This window comes from Nerophis lumbriciformis, linkage group LG11, assembly GCF_033978685.3.
Source record: "Nerophis lumbriciformis linkage group LG11, RoL_Nlum_v2.1, whole genome shotgun sequence".
Classification (NCBI taxonomy): Eukaryota; Metazoa; Chordata; class Actinopteri; order Syngnathiformes; family Syngnathidae; genus Nerophis; species Nerophis lumbriciformis.
The window spans coordinates 35,694,048-35,708,594 of record NC_084558.2 but is presented as its reverse complement, the minus strand read 5'-3'; the positions used below and the strand labels follow the sequence as shown (position 1 = coordinate 35,708,594).

At 40.2% G+C, this 14,547-nt stretch overlaps 1 protein-coding gene across 1 annotated transcript in view; it reads left to right on the top strand.

Annotated features, from left to right (window-relative positions):
- Window positions 1-14,547, top strand: part of plce1 (phospholipase C, epsilon 1) — a 141,480-nt gene that overhangs the window by 28,793 nt on the left and 98,140 nt on the right. The window contains exons 4-5 of the mRNA XM_061966740.1: window positions 226-591; window positions 666-872. Of these exons, the coding sequence (XP_061822724.1) occupies window positions 226-591; window positions 666-872 (573 nt within the window). The remainder of the gene's footprint in view (window positions 1-225; window positions 592-665; window positions 873-14,547) is intronic.

Here is a 14,547-nt window from a genome sequence, read left to right as displayed (position 1 = left end):
GAGTTCGGAAATCGGTTAAAAAAATATATGGTCTTTTTTCTGCAACATCAAGGTATATATTGACGCTTACATAGGTCTGGTGATAATGTTCCCCTTTAAAATCTCAAAGTGTCTGCTATTTTGGTACACTTTGACCCAAACTATACTGTGTGGTGGAAATGTTGTTTTAGTAATGTTATCTTGGCACTATTTATAAAGATAGTTTTTCCTGTTTTCTCCCTTTAGACAACACCATCCCACTGCAATCCCTCCAGTGAACCTAACTCCCCCCTGCTGCCCGCTTGCCGACAGCGACGTCACAACGGACTGATTCGCAGACACAGAGTCAAAGATGACTACGTGAGCTTAGAGGGTCTGAACAGGAGGCCGAGCCGAAGCTCCTTGGAGAGGTTCTTCTTGCGACGGGCATCTCTTGAATCCATGCGGGACAAGAGGATGTCGTCGGAAAGGAGGGCCGGGAGCTTTAGTGGGGGCAGCAGCAGTAGTTGCAGTAGCGATGGGGAGGCTGGAGAAGACGACTCTGAGTTTGTTAGGAACCGTAAGGATCGTTCTACCCTCCTGGTGAGGCGGTTCTTTAAGAACAATCAGAAGGTACGTATTTGTAAACTAATCATTCTGATGTCTTTCTGGACAATTGCTGATGTATCGACTTGTCTCTCTGTAAGATGACCAAGTCTGTGTGCACTGGAACCAAAGCGATCGTCAGAACGCTGCCGTCGGGACGCATCTCAGAGGAAGCCTCTGAGGAGGTTGCTCGCCACTTGACACAGCGACCGAGCAAGGAGGATATTCGGCCAATTCTTAAGCGCCATGTGGAACACCTTAGAGTCTGCAGGATGATGTTGCTCTTTGTCTGGGCCAAGATGCACAAGGTAAGGAGCTTTTACGTGATGAAGGATGCTAAACATTAAAATGCAGCTTTTTATGTACGTGCACTTTTAATGTTTGACAATGAAACCCCCTGCTACTCTTCACCAATCATGACCACTAATAAATTACTTTTATAATATTACTACGCCAAGGTTCTTGGAGTTCCATGAGAGCTAGTCAGGTTTTATGGCGTTACATCATTCTCCTTGGAGTTACTCAATGTAAGGTGCCAGAACACTGCCATTAAATTTTAGCATGGAAATGCATTTTTGCCTTTTGTCTTAACACTAAAACAAGTATTGGGTCCAATAAAATGATTAAAGTTTTCAAAAAATATATTTTTATGACAAAATTATATTTTATATATATTTTTTTTAAATAAATGATTACACACGTGTGTGTGTGTGTGTGTGTGTGTGTGTGTGTGTGTGTGTGTGTGTGTGTGTGTGTTTGAATGTATGTTTGTCTGTATATACAGTATATACAGTACCGGTATGTGGGGGGACAGCGTGGAGAGGTGGATAGAGCGGCCGTGCCAGCAATCTGGGGGTTCCAGGTTTGAGTTCCTTGGTCAAGACATTTTACCCTTGCTCCTAGTGCCACTCACACTGGTGTATGAATATCTGGTGGTTGTTGAAGGGGCTGTAGGCGCAAACTGGTGGCTATTTGTGTATATGTACTGTATGTATACATGCATATGTATATATGCATGTATATGTATATATATGTACATATGTGTGTGTGTGTGTATATATATATATATATATATATATATATATATATGTGTGTGTGTGTGTGTGTGTGTGTGTGTGTGTGTGTATATATATATATATATATATATATATATATATATATATATATATATATATATATATACTGTATATATGTATGTATGTATGTGAAAAATGTGTAATTTTATTTTAACACACTTATTCTCAGTCTTAAAATTTGTGCTTTTATTCAGTGTTGTCAAGCATTGGGTTTTTACATTGTTTCTTTTTTTTGCTTTCAACTTAAAGGGGAACTGCACTTTTTTGAAATTTTGCCTATCATTCCCAAATCTTTATGAGAGACATGACGATGGATGTTTTTTTTCAAAACAGCAGCTTGGAATTTGGGACATGCTCTCCCTGAGAGAGCATGAGGAGGTTGAGGTGGGCGAGGCAGGGGGTAGCAGGGGGTGTATATTGTAGCGTCCCGGAAGAGTTAGTGCTGCAAGGGGTTCTGGGTATTTGTTCTGTTGTGTTTATGTTGTGTTACGGTGCAAATGTTCTCCCGAAATGTGTTTGTCATTCTTGTTTGGTGTGGGTTCACAGTGTGGCGCATATTTGTAACAGTGTTAAAGTTGTTTATACGGCCACCCTCAGTGTGACCTGTATGGCTGTTGACCAAGTATGCATGGCATTCACTTGTGTGTGTGAAAAACCAGTGCCTTAATGGCAGTGCCATTAAGGTCTATTGGCGCTCTGAACTTCTCCCTACGTCCGTGTACACAGCGGCGTTTTAAAAAGTCAGGCATTTTACTTTTTGAAACCGATACCGATAATTTTGAAACCGATATCGATTTTAAAGCATTTATCGGTATCGGACATCTCTAATTATTACCTGTAATCGTTACATCCCTTAAAGATAAAAGTATAAAAAAATTGGAAAAGGACAGTGAAGAAATAATCACTAACTGCCAGTGTTCCAGCTTCATAGTAACGTTGGTCTTATCGTTAATTTGAGATGTGAAAATTTCCACTGACGATAAGGCATGGGTTTGGACGAGGTTTTGTTTGTCAAGTTCAGATTTCTCTTGGAGCCCTGCTCTCCATGGCTGTGGTTTTTGCTTATTTACCTCTTGGCTGTTTTTTTTTTTTTGGGGGGGGGGGGGGGGGTTATTCATCTCTAATGCCTGTTATGTATTAGAGATGAATAATTGGTTGTAGAAGTATGCTGATAGACCAAAACACACACACACGCACGCACACACAGGCTCTTTGTTCAGGGAAGGCTCTCTGCTGCAGAAAAGTGATTTATTCCCCCCTGTTGGTTCTGCTCCCTATATTACTGACAGGCCCAATGACTGAGCCTTCTGTCCAAGTGTGTAAATGCAGAGTTGGCATCTACCACAGAGCCGCGTAAATTGGCGGGCTGGCAAATGAGCATGACCGGAATTTGTAATTAAAGTTCTAGAACAATGTTACAATCCCCCATGCACGCGACATATTCAAATACAAAAAGGCAGAGTACGGGCAACTTTGCATGTGCCTGTGTTGTTTTGCATTTTACGATGCCCGACATGGATGTACTTGTGTTTTCTGCGGCTTCGCTCGTACACACACCGGACTACCGCAACACAATCCGGCACTGTCTACAGTTACTCACGTGGAGAGGCATCCACAGTGTGGTTTCTGACTTTGGCGGAGTGTTTTTCTTTTATGACTCCTTTGTGGTTGCAGGGATACAGCCCGAGCGGAGCTGCTTTAATAATGAAGCCATTCAAATAATAGAGAGTTTCCAGCAAAACTACAGCTATTCATCTTTAAAACGCGTAGAACTTAGTTGTCTGGCTCAGGAGTATTCAACCAGCGGGTCGCAGTCTGTGGTAAATTTTAAGATGAAGTCGGAAAATCACTTGGAGTTAAACATTAAAGTCTATCCCACAGTTGTCAAACTCAAGCCCCGGTGCATCATTTTAAGCCTTAGAAATAATATGCGTCAATAAAGCACTTAATCTTTCTTAAGAAATTTATTTGTTCTTGCAATTTTGACAGAAAGATGACATGTACTGCATGCAATTGCATGTGTTTTAAGTTTAATATTACCATATAACATATAATCCAAGCATTGTTTGGTTAGAATAAACACTTAAATATCTGTTTGTCACCCTTTATTTATTCATCAATTTGTACGTAAAAAACCCAAAACCAAATGCATAGGCAATTGTGCATTAATATCTTGAGGTGGTTATACAAATTATTATTTATATACATTTACTGTTACAATCAAGCAGCCCTTTGAGGTCAGTCATAACTACGATGTTGTCTTAAATAAAAATAAGTTTGACACCTTTGGTCTATCCATTTCAAAAATAGTGTTTTTTTTTCTAATAATAAAACACTTTTTTTTTTAACTCTGGCTCTATGCTGGACAGCGCATACATTAATGAACTATGTTAACATGTAGAAGTGTGACAATATATTAGTATGGCGAACTATCGCAACATTTAACGTTGCGATGAGATCTGTTTTTTATTTGCAGCTATAAACTTCTGCCATAGTTCCTTCTTAGTAAGTGGAGTCACTTTTTCTAAACCGTATGGTTCAATACTTTATTAGCTTTCATCTGCACAGGTGTCCACAAGAGACACCGTCTCTTAAAGAGACAGTAATGTGCACTTCTATCCTAAAAAAGCAAAATAAACACATGATAAATCCAATACTGTAAATGTAACAGCAACGCTTTAATGTTGTATGCTATTTAGTAGTGATGTAACGGTATAAAAGCCGACAGCACAATTGTATTGTGATATATGTCCAAAAAACTACTTAAACATGTTGTAGTGTGTACAATTAAGTGGCAGGAATGTTTAGGATAAACACACTTACTGTAAATTAATACAAACATAATGCTCAAATGTTCTAATCATGTTATTACTACAAACAAATACATATATGTGTATATATATATATATATATATATATATATATATATATATATATATATATTAGAGATGTCAGATAATATCGGACTGCCGATGTTATCGTCGGATAAATGCTTTAAAATGTAATATCGGAAATTATCGGTATCGGTTTCAAAAAGTAAGATGTATGACTTTTTAAAACGCCGCTGTACGGAGTGGTACACGGACGTAGGGAGAAGTACCGAGCAGTTGCGTCTCCCAGGTATACTTGCCAACCCTCCCGATTTTCCCGGGAGACTCCCGAATGTCAGTGCCCCTCCCAAAAATCTCCCGGGGCAACCATACTCCCGAATTTCTCCCGATTTCCACCCAGATAACAATATTGGGGGCGTGCCGGCCCAATCACATAATATCTAGCTTTTCACACAAGTGAATGCAAATCATACTTGGTCAACAGCCGTACAGGTCACACTGAGGGTGGCCGTATAAACAACTTTAACACTGTTACAAATATGCGCCACACTGTGAACCCACACAAAACAAGAATGACAAACACATTTTGAGAGAACATCCGCACCGTAACACAACATAAACACAAAAGAACAAATACCCAGAACCCCTTGCAGCACTAACTCTTTCGGGACGCTACAATATACACCCCCTGCTACCCCCAAACCCCCCCCCCCCCCCCAACCCCACCCACCTCAACTTCCTCATGCTCTCGAGAGCATGTCCCAAATTCCAAGCTGCTGTTTTGAGGCATGTTTTTTTTCCATAACTTGAGTTGATTTATTTTGGAAAACCTTGTAACATTGTTTAATGCATCCAGCTGGGCATCACAACAAAATTAGGCATAATAATGTGTTAATTCCACGACTGTATATATCGGTATCGGTTGATATCGGAATCGGTAATTAAGAGTTGGACAATATTGGAATATCGGATATCGGCAAAAAAGCCATTATCGAACATCTCTAATATATATATATATATATATATATATATATATATATATATATATATATATATATATATATATATTGTAGCTGAGATAGGCTCCAGCGCCCCCCGCGACCCCAAAGGGAATAAGCGGTAGAAGATGGATGGATGGATATATATATATATATATTTTTTTTTTAATATACTTTCAGTTAAGTGTCTTTAAACTGACAATGTATACATGCAGTGTAACAAATAGCAATAATGTTCACGTTAATGTCTTTTAACTTTTCTTAACTTAAAAAAAACCGGTGTCCTCTGTAGTGGACATTTAATACCACTTTGGAAAATTCTAATTCTCAGAAAAGTTAGCTGACAATTTGACGTTTAATTATGTAAATAACTCCCAAATAGATGCTTGGCCTCCTTTGGCGCATTTTCTACGTAAAACATGGATAACAAATCCATTTAAACCACGAGTTAATTCAATGTTATTAAAACAAATGTGGGTTAAAACATCACAATTTCTGACTGGCTTTATTTGTCGTCTTGGAAACGCTCCAGACGTAGGCGGTGGCCTTGCCTTGCAGTACGCAGAGCAAAGATGTGTTTTCGCCAGGGTTTGTTTGTCTGTCTGTTAACAACATCATTTAAAAAATTATGGGTAGATTTTAATGAAAACTTCAGGAAATAAAAGAAAGAAAAAAACAATCCTTTCTTTCTCCTTTACCACCTTTACAAATCGAAATGATAAAAAGACGATAAACATATATAAACACCAAAATAAAAAAAATATAGCTCTGAAGAAGCCATAGCAATAGTTTGATGTTTTTACTGCCAAGGAAAGTATATTGTTTATTTCTAAAAGATAAACAATATACAATAAACGAAATGTGGTTAAAATATTTCAGCGTGTGCAAGTACTTTTTTAAGCACATTCAACAACGCCGTGATGAAATCATGATCATTTCGGTCACTCCCAATAATTGTGATATGAAATTTTCATATCACGACATTCCTGGCAAAGACTGATGTCTAGAACTTTGCACAACAGTTTTAAATACGTTAACGTTGTGTTAACACAGCAGGAACCTTTTCAACCAAGTGCTTTATTGTCACATTCACAAGGAAACTCATCCTCAGTCTGAAACTGAGCTTAAAGCTCAAGCTTCAACCTTTACCTACGAGTCAAAGATTCACCCAATTATTACTGTAATTGTGTGTAATTACTCCCTGAAAGTACTGGCTGTAAACCACCAGTCTACCAGCCTATAGCACACTGACCCCCACTGTGCAAGTGTAAGACTCCCAAGCAGTTTTTCTGGGCTATCTCGCCACAGTCCTGTGTGTGTGTGTGTGTGTGTTTATTGCTACAACTAATGACACGGGCCAAAGCATACAGGATTATATGAGGCTGGGTGGAATACGATCAGGCTGAGAGAGGGAAGGAACGAGAGAAAGAAAATTACATTTTAGTATTGGTGGAAAAGAAGAAAAACAGCTTTTTGACGTGTTTTTTTTATACATTGCAGAGCACCCCAAGGTTGAATTTCATGTCCAATTTTATTTGCTTTATACATGCTTAATTTTGGTCTCCTCATCAGGTTATTCAAAAACGTTTTGTATGATTGTTATGGAGGCACAATATGTTGACTTTTAAACCTCCTTGGAAGTGTATTTTTCCTAAAATTGTGTTTACTTTGGTGGTTCCGCATTAGTATAAGTCTGTTCAGTTCAGTTCAGTTTCAGTTTATTTCGAACATGCATACGATACAATGTAATGCATTACACAATTCCAGTTGTTTCATTACAGCACGTCCAAAAAGGAGTTGGAAGAAGCACATCTTATTTAATCCTACCCCTTTTCATACCATAGCAATTTTATCCAAATTCCTTGTTCTCTGTAACAGAACAGTGAACAAATAAATAAATATTATACCATAGTAAGCAAACGCATATTAAATACATAAATAATCTTGGTCTCAATATAAACAAAAAAAAAGAGAGAAAAAAAAGGGTTCAAGATGTTCCTCATAATTCTTGTTCTGTGTACTTTGTTGTACTTTCCTTTTTAGCACTGATGGTCTTATCACCCAAATAATTAGTGTTTTTTTGTGTGTCCGAGAAGTCAAAGAGAGAAAAGTGGAATGTTTTGAATGTCCTTGTGCACTCAACTAGCCACACTACCAATTACAGCCCTGCCAAAACCATTTTAATGAACAGTAACCCGAGTGGTGGCGTCTGGCTGAGTGCTAAGTGCCCACGCCACACGCACTGGCAGTGAGGCGTAGATCTGAGACGTATCCGTGTAATTATTGCTCGTCTTATTACAGATCATACAAGTTCCGGCTTACAGGAATAGAGCATGTCCCCGAGGGACACTTTGTTTACTGGTGTCATTACGGGAAGACTCGAGCCAGAACGTTGACATGTTTCATCAACCCGTGTTCTGGGAAAGGAATTCAGACAAGACACAAACATGCACTTTCTCATTTCTTACGGAAGCATCATAAGATCTCAGAAAAAAATTGCCCTTAGCATGTATCATTTTAGGCTCGACAAAGTCCTTTATCAACTGCTGTGTGTTCTGTACTCCTGTTTCCATGCTGCCGTAGTGGAGGTCTGCATAGATTAGTGTTTATTTCGTTGACTAATCTTTGTTATCGTCAACAACATATATTCCCCTGGTGAAAATAAGAAGATAACGAAACAAAACAAATGTACGTTGACTAAAACATGGCAAAATAAGCTGACATTATCGTCCCCGAATAAAAACGAGATGAAAATGTTAACAGAAATGAAATCCAATCATTTTTTATTTGGTCTTGTAGATAGGTTGGAACAAGTTCGGAATATATCCAATCACAGCTCTTTAACAGTGTGCATATGAAAAAAGGGTTAGTTTTAGAGATGTCCGATAATGGCTTTTTTGCCGATATTCCGATATTGTCCAACTCTTAATTACCGATACCGATATATACAGTCGTGGAATTAACACATTATTATGCCTAATTTTGTTGTGATGCCCCGCTGGATGCATTAAACGATGTAACAAGGTTTTCCAAAATAAATCAACTCAAGTTATGGAAAAAAAATGCCAACATGGCACTGCCATATTTATTATTGAAGTCACAAAGTGCATTATTTTTTTTAACATGCCTCAAAACAGCAGCTTGGAATTTGGGACATGCTCTCCCTGAGAGAGGATAAGGAGGTTGAGGTGGGCGGGGTTGGGGGGGGCGGTGTTGAGGTGGGGAGGAGGGGATAGCGGGGGGTGTGTATATTGTAGCATCCCGGAAGAGTTAGTGCTGCAAGGGGTTCTGGTTATTTGTTCTGTTGTGTTTATGTTGTGTTTATGTTGTGTTACGGTGCGGATGTTCTCCCGAAATGTGTTTGTCATTCTTGTTTGGTGTGGGTTCACAGTGTGGCGCATATTTGTAACAGTGTTAAAGTTGTTTATACGGCCACCCTCAGTGTGACCTGTTTGGCTGTTGACCAAGTATGCATTGCATTTACTTGTATGTGTGAAAAGCCGTAGATATTATGTGACTTGGCCGGCACACCCCCAATATTGTTGTCTGGGTGGAAATCGGGAGAAATCTGGGAGAATGGTTGTCCCGGGAGATTTTCGGTAGAGGCACTGAAATTCGGGGGTCTCCCGGGAAAATCGGGAGGGTTGGCAAGTATGACTGGGAGACGCAACTGCTCTGTACTTTTCCCTACGCCCGTGTACCACGCCGTACAGCGGCGTTTTAAAAAGTCATAAATTTTACTTTTTGAAACCGATACCGATAATTTCCAATATTACATTTTAAAGCATTTATCGGCCGATAATATCGGCAGTCCGATATTATCGGACATCTCTAGTTAGTTACAAAGGAGAGTCAATCGGATACTTTTCCTTATGAAATGAGGAAGATGGATTTCTCACCGCCAATACCAAAATGTGTGGATTTAACATGTGTCACGTAGTAATATGTGTACATCTGGGAAAAAGTGAAGAGGACGTATTTAATTGTTGACGCTATATGATGCCATCAGCATGCAAAATAAGGCTTATAGTCCGTTGCAGCTAATATATTAGTTAAGGTAAAGTACCAATGATTGTCACACACACAAGGTGTGGTGAAATTTGTCCTCTGCATTTGACCCATCCCCTTGTTCCACCCCCTGGGAGGTGAGGGGAGCAGTGGGCAGCAGCGGTGGCCGCGCCCAGGAATCATTTTTGGTGATTTAGTCCCCAATTCCAACCCTTGATGCTGAGTGTCAAGCAGGGAGGTAATGGGTCTCGTTTTTATAGTATTTGGTATGACTCGGCCGGGGTTTGAACTCACAACCTACCAATCTCAGGGCGGACACTCTAACCACTAGGCCACTGAGTAGGTATAAACAATTATTTTAGTGGGTGCGGCTTATATACCATTCCATATTCCGGAAAACGCGGTACATCATTCCTGACTGTAGGATCATGCTACTTTTGAGTTAAACTAATGTTTTGCATGTAGTCTAAATAAAGGTGCTTGCAAATGAACTTTAAAGAGGTGTTATATTTTATACTTTTAGTCAACTGTATTCACTGTAAATTTAGCTGACTGAAATATGATGTAATTTCCTTGAAGACTAAAACTGAAATCAATTTAGATGACTAAAATTCAACTAAAATTAAAATACATTTTTGTCAAAAGACGGACTAAAACTAAATTAAAAACTGCTGTCAAAATTAAACCTGGCGTGGATGCGGCTTAAATTCCCATAGCTGCTTTTGTTCTGCTACAAAGGAATTTGCCGAGCAGGCTACTTTCTGTGCGTGTTTGGGCTTAGCCAGAGATTAGCATGTGTGGCGTTCGGACTGGGGGGGGCACACATTATTTGTGTTTGTGTGCTGAAACGCACTCTTGTTTAGCACTTTACTAGTACTGCACATTCAACACCCCATAGACTGTGCGTGTGGAGTTTGTTTTCAGTTGAAACACATCAAGTTTGTTTTGTTGGGGTGACACCGGAGTGTCAAATCTTCGTCCGGGTGTGTTTTATTTCCACACTTTGTCGGCTTGAAACGTGCACACGCTCTGTTAGCTCAGCCGCCTTGCATCCCCGTGGCAGAAGAGACTGTAAAGTCTGCATACTGTATGATGGCACACATTGAAGTCGTGTGGAACAGGACACCCTTTGTTGTTGTGAAAGTGCATAACAAGTGACATTGTAGCTTCTCACCAACAGTTGTTTTTCTTTTTTACACTGCAAGTCAAGTATTTTGTGACAGTACAACTTCTTAAAATTGATTTTTCTTGTCGATTACACCTTTTTCTTGACAAATTACATTCTTTTGTCCTGTAATATTACACTTGTTTCCTCATAAATAATAATAAATGATAAATGGGTTATACTTGTATAGCGCTTTTCTACCTTCAAGGTACTCAAAGCGCTTTGACAGTATTTCCACATTTACCCATTCACACACACATTCACACACTGATGGCGGGAGCTGCCATGCAAGGCGCTAACCAGCAGCCATCAGGAGCAGGGGGTAAAGTGTCTTGCCCAAGGACACAACGGACGTGACTAGGATGGTAGAAGGTGGGGATTGAACCCCAGTAACCAGCAACCCCCCGATTGCTGGCACGGCCACTCTACTAACTGTGCCACGCCGTCCCATAAAATATATATATTTTATATCATATTGAGCTTTTTTGTGAAATTATGAAATATTATTTATAAAATGGCCCTTTTCTTGTCATGGTAATTTTTTATATTTATTTACACCTTATTTGATATTAGACTCTTTACTTTTTTCTTGTAAATTACATAATGTTCCTTTAGAAATTAATCAATCACATTTTTTTCAAAATAGTATGACTTTTGTTGTAACTTTTTGTTTTGAATTTTCTTTTTCCTAAAATTATGATTATTTTCTTGCAATTTTATATATGACCTTTTTCTTAAAAGGTCTTTTCCTAATTTTTTTGTTATATTATACATTTTTCTCATAAAATTACAGCTTTTGTCTTTTAGTATTACACTTTTTTTCATCCCAAACATGTATATTTTATTAATATTGCTCTTTTTTGTAAAATGTTTTAAATTTTCTCATAAAATGGCCCTTTTCTTGTAATGGTACACTTTTCCTTTTGTTAAATTACTCCTTAGTTTCTTGTAATATTATGCTCTTGTAAAATTAGGCCTTTTTTCTTGCAAAATTACAGCTTTTTTCTCACGAATAATTACTGGGTTTACTCCTTTTATACTTTATTATATCCTTTAAAAAAATACATGTTTTTGCTGTAACATTGTAACGTTTTGTCTTGTAAATGTGTTTTTGGTTTCTACTAATATTGCATTTTGTTTCTCTTAAAATTATAATTCTTTTAATATTACACATGCTCTTTTTCTTATATCATTATGTTCCCCTCTTAATTATATTGGTAATATTACACATTTTCCCCATAAAATTACCGTTTGTTTTTATTGTAGTATTGCATTTTGCATAAAATTAAACATATTTCTGGTAATATTGAATTTTTTTCTGTGAAATCAAACATCACTACTACATAATTCCTATAAAGCCCTTGTACAACATGCCAAAGTGCATTAAAAGTATCCTTGTCATTTAATGGCTTATTAGCACTGAGAGGGGCGGTACCACTGGATTGGCAGACCAGGGTGGTGGTTCCTCTCTTTAAGAAGGGGAACCGGAGGGTGTGTTCTAACTATCGTGGGATCACACTCCTCAGCCTTCCCGGTAAGGTCTATTCAGGTGTACTGGAGAGGAGACTACGCCAGATAGTCGAACCTAGGATTCAGGAGGAACAGTGTGGTTTTCGTCCTGGTCGTGGAACTGTGGACCAGCTCTATACTCTTGGCAGGGTCCTTGAGGGTGCATGGGAGTTTGCCCAACCAGTCTACATGTGTTTTGTGGACTTGGAGAAGGCATTCGACCGTGTACCTCGGGAAGTCCTGTGGGGAGTGCTCAGAGAGTATGGGGTATCGGACTGTCTAATTGTGGCAGTCCGCTCCCTGTATGATCAGTGCCAGAGCTTGGTCTGCATTGCCGGTAGTAAGTCGGACACGTTTCCAGTGAGGGCTGGACTCCGCCAAGGCTGCCCTTTGTCACCGATTCTGTTCATAACTTTTATGGACAGAATTTCTAGGCGCAGTCAAGGCGTTGAGGGGATCTGGTTTGGTGGCTGCAGGATTAGGTCTCTGCTTTTTGCAGATGATGTGGTCCTGATGGCTTCATCTGGCCAGGATCTTCAGCTCTCACTGGATCGGTTCGCAGCTGAGTGTGAAGCGACTGGGATGAGAATCAGAACCTCCAAGTCCGAGTCCATGGTTCTCGCCCGGAAAAGGGTGGAGTGCCATCTCCGGGTTGGGGAGGAGATCTTGCCCCAAGTGGAGGAGTTCAAGTACCTCGGAGTCTTGTTCACGAGTGAGGGAAGAGTGGATCGTGAGATCGACAGGCGGATCGGTGCGGCGTCTTCAGTAATGCGGACGCTGTATCGATCCGTTGTGGTGAAGAAGGAGCTGAGCCGGAAGGCAAAGCTCTCAATTTACCGGTCGATCTACGTTCCCATCCTCACCTATGGTCATGAGCTTTGGGTTATGACCGAAAGGACAAGATCACGGGTACAAGCGGCCGAAATGAGTTTCCTCCGCCGGGTGGCGGGGCTCTCCCTTAGAGATAGGGTGAGAAGCTCTGCCATCCGGGAGGAGCTCAAAGTAAAGCCGCTGCTCCTCCACATCGAGAGGAGCCAGATGAGGTGGTTCGGGCATCTGGTCAGGATGCCACCCGAACGCCTCCCTCCGGAGGTGTTTAGGGCACGTCCGACCGGTAGGAGGCCGCGGGGAAGACCCAGGACACGTTGGGAAGACTATATCTCCCGGCTGGCCTGGGAACGCCTCGGGGTCCCACAGGAAGAGCTGGACGAAGTGGCTGGGGAGAGGGAAGTCTGGGCTTCCCTGCTTAGGCTGCTGCCCCCGCGACCCGACCTCGGATAAGCGGAAGAAGATGGATGGATGGATGGTATCCCACCAACTCTGGGGGATTATGTCCCACCAGGAAATAGCTTAAATAAGAGCACATTGTTGTTGTTGTTGTTGTGTGCTATTATTGTGCACTTCGGAATGACACAATTGATCCCTGCAAACATTCATAATATGAGCCAGACAAAGGGCTTAACCTAAATCAAAACTAAACAAACTCATTTCATGTGTTAATATTTGTTGAAAGTGTGACATCAGTGTAAATCTCTACACTTTGTAAATCTCTACACTTCAATGATGTTAAAAGTTCCTATAATTATTTATATACTGGATGTGCACTCACTGAATGTCATTGATGAAGTGTGAGCATCCTTGCTGTGGGAAACAAAGCTTTTGATGCCACCTAGTGGGGCCCACACTACAGTGCAGATCATGTTTTGCAGGATCTGCAGCAAAGGAGCCCCAATTAAAAAAAAAAAAAAGTAATAATAAAATAAAACTAAGACTCAGTCATTGTTCATCCACTAGAGGGCAACACTGCAGAGTTGTAGCACACACACACACACACACACACACACACACACACACACACACACACACACACACACACACACACTCACACTCACACTCACACTCACACACACACCATCCTCCATATGTATATTTGCTGTAATTCACACACCGACTTAGTAATTAGTAAAATAGTAAAAGTAATTACCCAGCCAGTGTGGTCCAATCAGTGATGAAAATAGGATGCCTTATTAGCAAGCGGCGTTGATCAAAGAACATGCAAAACAAAAAGCCAAAGGGCTGAGGGTTGGCCGGCCAGCTGCTGTTTTCATTGTCCTCAACACAACTTTGATGTCACAATTGGAAATGTCCACTTGTTTAATAACCACATTCAATAGGACTTACTACCGTGTCAGCACACAAACACACACACACACACACACACACACACACACACACACACACACACACACACACACACACACACACACACACACACACGCACGTTGAGTTTATCTAATTTAAAATATTGTTTTTCTTGATATAGCAGGGGTGTCTAACTCATTTTTGTCAAGGGCCACATCGCAGTTATGACTGCCCTCAGAGGGCCGCTTGTGACG